This window comes from Triticum dicoccoides, chromosome 7A (assembly GCF_002162155.2).
Source record: "Triticum dicoccoides isolate Atlit2015 ecotype Zavitan chromosome 7A, WEW_v2.0, whole genome shotgun sequence".
In the NCBI taxonomy this organism is placed as follows: domain Eukaryota; kingdom Viridiplantae; phylum Streptophyta; class Magnoliopsida; order Poales; family Poaceae; genus Triticum; species Triticum dicoccoides.
In genome coordinates this window covers 17,164,434-17,171,015 of record NC_041392.1, presented here as the reverse complement: position 1 = coordinate 17,171,015, position 6,582 = coordinate 17,164,434, and the positions used below count along the sequence as shown (strand labels likewise).

The 6,582-nt window shown below is 40.3% G+C and overlaps 1 protein-coding gene across 1 annotated transcript; it reads left to right on the top strand.

Annotated features, from left to right (window-relative positions):
* Positions 1-2,300: 2,300 nt before the first annotated feature.
* On the top strand, positions 2,301-4,629 carry LOC119327908 (disease resistance protein Pik-2-like). The gene has a single exon (XM_037600976.1). It carries the CDS (start codon positions 2,556-2,558, stop codon positions 4,305-4,307), a length of 1,752 nt encoding a protein of 583 aa, XP_037456873.1. The 5' UTR covers positions 2,301-2,555; the 3' UTR covers positions 4,308-4,629.
* The last annotated feature ends 1,953 nt before the right edge of the window (positions 4,630-6,582 follow it).

The following is a 6,582-nucleotide window of genomic DNA, read 5'->3' as shown; positions in this document are numbered from 1 at the left end:
AAGCGAAGATCGGCGGCGTGGCACATCTGCGAGACGAGAAAGGGGGGCAAAATGGTACATGGAATGTCTCCATCATGGTGAAACTACGTTGATCACAAGTAATCGTTACGGAGGGGCAAAACCATAAGGCCACCTAACGTTTTGGGGGCAAAAATTAGGAGAAGAGGAAACTATGGGAAAAACTATTAGATGGGCACCAACTAGGGGAAGGAAGTAAAAAAATCATTATTTTTAATAGGGTCCACCAAATCAATGGCTGCTTGCATTTTTCCTTTATTAGAATATTCTGGCATATATCTCTCTCTCTCTTTTTCTTCCCCATTGTGTTTTTATTATATGATAGATATACAATCTTATATTTACTAATTGGAGGCACCATTGGAGCCTCCACATTAATCCTAGAAAACTAACAATAATAACCGCTGGATTTTAACTGTACGTCTTAGATTAAGAAAAAAAATGAAATAGTTCGACTTGCGGAGAGTTTAGAGTCCTAGATGACTAAAAGTCATAATAGAGTTTCCCATTTTAAAAGATCTCTTCCGTATGGCTACAATAATTAGAGTCCTTGGCAGCTACGAGTCATAGTATAGTTTCCCTTTTTTAGAGATATCTTCTATGTAGACAGTTTATAGACTTTTCACTCTGTATTATATTCCTTATTAAAGAAAATATGACCACTCCGTCAAACCTTGGAGGCTTGGACTGCCTCGGGCGGCAACGTGCAGCCTTATGGTCAAACGAAAAAAAATATGTACATAAATTTTATATTCCCCTGATCACAACGAGAGTAGGTGAACTGAAAAAAAAAAACTAAATTAGAATCTGCAGCTCGCCACCATCCATGGCGATTCTGTAGTGTGACGTTCCTCCGCTCCACTAACACTAGTCTAGATCAATATCAATTGTACGTGCATGGACTTCAAGCTCAGCAGACATGTACGTGTGTGTCAAATTGAAAAAAATGAACGTGTGCATGCATTCTGGGCGTCCCTAAACCTTGGAGGAACTATAACTGTAAAAAAGATGGACTTTCTTCATACAGTTGAAAATAGATATGTAATAGTTTCAGATGGACACAACTTCATACATGCAAGATGCACCAAGTAGAAAATAATAATAAATAATATTTAAGTGGAAACTACAAGTTTGCCAAGTTGAAATAACTTAAATGATGATAAACTTTCCACGTGTGTTTTCCAACCATCTGAAGTGGAGACACTATTTTAAGCCACAAAAATAGTATATTGCTATCGATGAAGGAATATATATTTTAAATTCATTTTGTAGTGTGTACATTGCTAAATTCAAACATCACTTTCGACGTGTTGCATTCATAGACATAAAAAAAATGCTTGCTTAGCCATGTTTATACTTCCTCTTACTCATAATTTACTTACATACAAGTTTTTCTATATAAGTGTTAAGGATTCATTTCTAATTTGGAGTATGTCCATATACTTACTAAGATCCCTTGCCACTATTTTGTACCAAAAGGGAATAAAATGCATATCTTAGGCACATACATAAAAGATAGTACATATATTAAACCACAATTTTGTAACATTATATTACTTTTTGTTGTTCTCATTTTAGGATGAATCCAAGTTGTTCTATTACCTATAATTACTAGCCCGTGCAAATGCACGGGTGGATGACTAGTAAAATCCTAAATGGGGGTAAACATGGAGAAATTCTCACACAAAAAATACACCGAGATGTTGAAAAAAGTCTTGATCGGAGAACGAGACTATGGTAATCCACCTAAAGCAAAATGCATACTAATTGTAGAGTTTCATGATTATTTCCTTTCACACTCTGTGATATTTTATAATCCTCATAACTAAGAAGATACCTTGATACTTAGTGGCTTTACATATTTATATACATATATTCTAGCACTGCAACAAAAATATTTTATTTTCTGTAATAAACCATTAATATTTTGAAAGTTAGTTTGGCCTTTGGGTTTATTCTAACTTGGGTATGCACTATCTCAATATCACATAGGTTCTACTTGTAGGGTTGTTTCAAGCTCTCCCCAGTCGCACTTAGCCCATTTTGCACGTACTCTCAATATATAGTTGTTTTTATCTCCACTAACATTTTAGAACAAAAATATGAAATAGTTAATACAAATGGGGGAAGTCCTTTCGTTTTATCACATAATTTATTTAAATAATGTTGTAGAAATTAATGATCAAAGTTAGTACGAATAACAATATTTATATACGAGTAATTCTATATTGTCTGTACAAATATTTTTAACTTAGAATATATATGACGAAATCAGGTACCTCATTGTGATCGATGATGTATGGACAATAGCAGCCTGGGCTTCAATCCTGTCCAAATTGCCAAAAAGCACATGCAGCAGCAGAATCATTGTTACCACTCGGATAGATAGTGTGGCAAAAGAATGTAGTGGAGCTAGTGTATGCAATAACCGCATCTACCATATCAAGCGACTCAGTCCAGAAGATTCTGAGAAGTTGTTTGTGAGGAGAGCATTTGGTCCAGTGAATACCTCTTGCCCCGAGGAGCTAAAAGATGCAATGGAAAATATCTTGAGAAAATGCGATGGGCTGCCTTTAGCCATTGTTAGCATTGGCTGCCTTTTGGCAAGCTATAACACTCCAGAGACTAAACATATGAGAGAAGCAGTTTGTAGATCAATTGGTTCACACATGGAGAGCCACCCAACCCTTGAGGGAATGAGGAAGATAATCACACTTAGCTTCAGTTACCTGCCTCATGACCTCAAGCGTTGCATGATGTATCTTAGCATTTTCCCAGAGGATTATCTAGTCAGCAAGAACCGACTCTTGAGAAGATGGATCGCCGAAGGATTAATACCAGAGAAGAGGGGCCTTACTTTGATGCAGACTGCTGAGGCTTACTTCAATGAGCTAGTGAATAGAAGTATGATTGATCAAGCCGGGCCTATAGTCACCTACTATAATAGGGTGGATATATGTCGGGTGCACGACATGATGCTTGAGGTCATGGTGTCCAAATCATTAGAAGCTAACTTTGTTAGCTTTGTAGGCATTCAGTATGAAGGGATGTCATATGATATTGTTCGCCGTCTTTCCGTACATGATGCAGATATGGGGTACAAATACTCTCCATCCAAGAAAAGATCAATGGGGATTGGGATGATGAATGCCATTGAGGGGATGAACGTGCAGCATGTCCGATCACTTAGCACATTTCAGTCTGAAGGACACAAGTTGTTGCTTGATCAACTACGAAAGTTCAAACTGCTAAGGGTACTTGATCTGGAAGATTGCAAGGACCTAAAAAATAAGCATTTGAGGTACATTTGCAAGATGTACCTTCTTAAGTTCTTGAGCTTGAGGGGTACAGATATCAGTGTGATGCCTCCCGAAATCTGCAACCTAGAGCATTTGCAAACACTTGATGTTGAGGATACTCTCCTCGAGACGCTTCCAAACACTATGATAAAGCTGATCAAACTTGAGCAGCTGATGTTCTCCAACAGGAACAGGTGGCTGATCCTATGGACATTGCCTAAAGGGATCTCAAAAATGAAGGCATTGCGTGAGCTCAGTAGAGTGGTCATCAGAAGTGTTGAGGTTGCTCAAGAGATTGGTGATCTACAACAACTGGAACGGATATTTGTCTATCTCGACAAAAGTTCCGAGCAGAACATGGATATTAGACAAGTGCTTAACTGCTCCCTAAGTAAGACATCATCCCTTCGGTGGCTCGACGTGGGAGAACTTGAAGATAACCACAACGATGACATGGACTATCTCATCGATCTCAATACGCCACCACAGCTTCTGCGGTACCTTAGGTTTGGCGGATCTATTTCGAGAATTCCAGACTGGGCCGGTTCACTTGCATTTCTTGCCGAGTTCACCATTTCATGCACAAAACTTGTTGGGAACCAACCATTTGAGGTCCTTTGCCAGGCTCCCCTCTTGAATAGTATCTTCTTCCAGATGTATTTTTATGTTGACAAAGATTTGGCTGCACTCAGTACCCACAAGTTTCCCATGCTCAAGAACATGAGAGTGACCTATCCATATCCAAATCCCGAAGTGTTCAGTTTTGAAGAAGACTCAATGACAAAGCTCGAGATACTTGAAGTGGAATTTGGAGGCTACCAGAAGAGCATTGTTGGCATCGAGCACTTGACGAACCTTAAACAGGTGCGACTCAGTGGTAAAGGTAATAACCCTTCGCTAGTACGCGCAGCGAAGGAGCTAAAGGCTGAGAGTGATAGACGTAGCAAGTCCAATCAGTCTGCATTCACGGTTGGAGTGAGATACAGTTGATTGCTCCATCCTCTGCACTTCTTACGAGTATTCCCTCCAATAAAACAGGCCGAGTTCTAGCTCCGGAATCATCTCTATCGGTTTTTTTAGTGTGTTGTTGTTGTTGTTGTTGTTGTTGTTGTTTCTTGTATTGTATAGCTAGGGTGCCCGCATGATAGACTTTTCTATTTTGTTAAAGCATTGTAATAAAGCTGGAGTTATATGTAGCTAGCATTAATCCAGCGAATTATTGTTCCTCTTACTATTTAACTAGTTGTTTCATGTATTAAGGTAATGCAGATTACTTATGTTTTGCAACATTTAAAGCTCGAGTCCCTCAAATAGTGAAAGAAGTTTGTGTTTGTATTAAACTGCTCGGGGTATGCCATAAAGCTTTGTTACTAAGCGGGTAATGACAATAGTGAAAGAAGTAGAATAGTTAAACAAGTTTTTTGGTGCTTAACTTAATTTTGAAACTGTCCATTTTAATGTTTCTAATTCTGGTCACCGTTGTTGGAGTGAGATACTGTGGGTCCGTGGCTAGCGGTGCACGCGGCGATCCTCCACAGTGCGAACGCAGCATTTCGGAATGCTGGTGTCAGACCTCTCCTTGCCCTTGAGGAAAACGGTCAAGCGCTTCAAGTTTTACTGTTAAGACATAACAAGGCGGTTCCAGTGATGCGTATATTTTAATTGGTGATGCTGTTTTACACCATTGTGCCAACCTCGAGCCATTCTTGACTGATTTGGGTTTTAAGGTATTTGCTGCACTCCATAGAAGGTGCTGTGAGCACAATGCTGTGACCAGCTATATTTGTATGACTGGTGTTTAATCTATTGATGAACCTCTATGTCATGAGATCACCTATAGTCTCTGCATGTTTATTTGTAATCTACGATCTTGCTATGGTCTAATGCTAGCTACATCCACGTGCTGGATTTTGAGGGCCTGTTTTTTTGTTGTCTAGGCTCGTTTGTATAAGCATTTGGTTGAGAGTCAGGCAGTGAAATTAAGTTACTACAGAAAGTCCACTCTCAAGGAAAGAGTTGTCCTGGGGGAAAAGTCAGGAATCTGTTACAAAAAAGAGTCAGGCAGGTAAGTAACAAGCCCAGCAATTTCTGCTGGCATTTCATTCTCCCACGAAGGTGCTTTGCCATTGAGTGGACAAGCATGTTGCACAATCACAAAGCCGCACAGCATCTGTGTCTTCAGATTGCAAACTAGTGTTGAACGAAAGATATGCTTTGACAACCAGCAAATAAAATCAGGGAGGAAGCAACCGCGGATGTAAAAAGTACTCCGGTAGCAGTTTATAATGACTGACATGTAAAAGATGGCATTGTATATCTGATCCCATGTCGATGATCACGACAACTCCAGTCGTAGTTGTAAGTGCCAAAATCCCATTGGTTTACATGGCACGTGGCGCTGTGTTTCACTTCCATGTAGGATCTTACCTGACATCAGCTAGGGGTGTGAGGGAACAGGGGAAATGTTCAGATTTGTCAAATTGGTTGTGTCATAAGTAGATGACAAAATCTCAAAGCACTCATCTCTAGCATTACACCTAAATGGCTACTCCTAACCTTTACAGACCCTAATTATCATCCTTTCAATCTGAACTACACGCTTCATTCAAGTCTGAACTACGCTTCTTCCACAAACTCTGCTCCATCTGGTTATCACTTATCAGCACACAGATAGAACTCGTTTTTTTTTCAGGCTCCGATCTGTGCAGTAGGCGCCTAGGCGGAGCCGCGGAGGCAGAACTACATATTGTGCCATGGCCGATCAAAAGCTTAGTTGCGGGAGAAACCCACCCAGCAGTATACAGATTATGCTGAAAGTCGGACAACAGCTTTGGATACTCGCGCAACACCGACGCTAGGAAATAGTCTGAACAAAGCACGGTCGAGTGATCGCAGGCAATAAATATGAACTCCAGTAATCCCTCGATGTTACCCTGAAACTTCTCATGCATCATTTGCAAAAAGCTGTCGTTCAGCACAGACCACATGAAGGCCTCGTCTTCCAACCATTATACAGCTTTAACTCTTTGTAGCCTTCGTTGCTCAAAGCTGCACGAGCGAGGACGGTCAGATCTTGTGATTGCTGGATTTGGTGGTGGCGGCAGCTTCAACGACATGCCAGACACAGACAAGATGTCGTGTTTAATCCTAACACTGCTCAGTACATAAATAACATTCGAGGATCACTCTGCTCTCGTGGAAACTCGCCATGAATCATAAAGACGCAACCTCAATTGACTTCTGTAGACAGGCTTTTCAACACTGG

Bases quoted from the DNA above. Each gene is read 5' to 3' on its own strand.
- LOC119327908 (XM_037600976.1), top strand. From the start codon at position 2,556: ATGGAAAATATCTTGAGAAAATGCGATGGGCTGCCTTTAGCCATTGTT.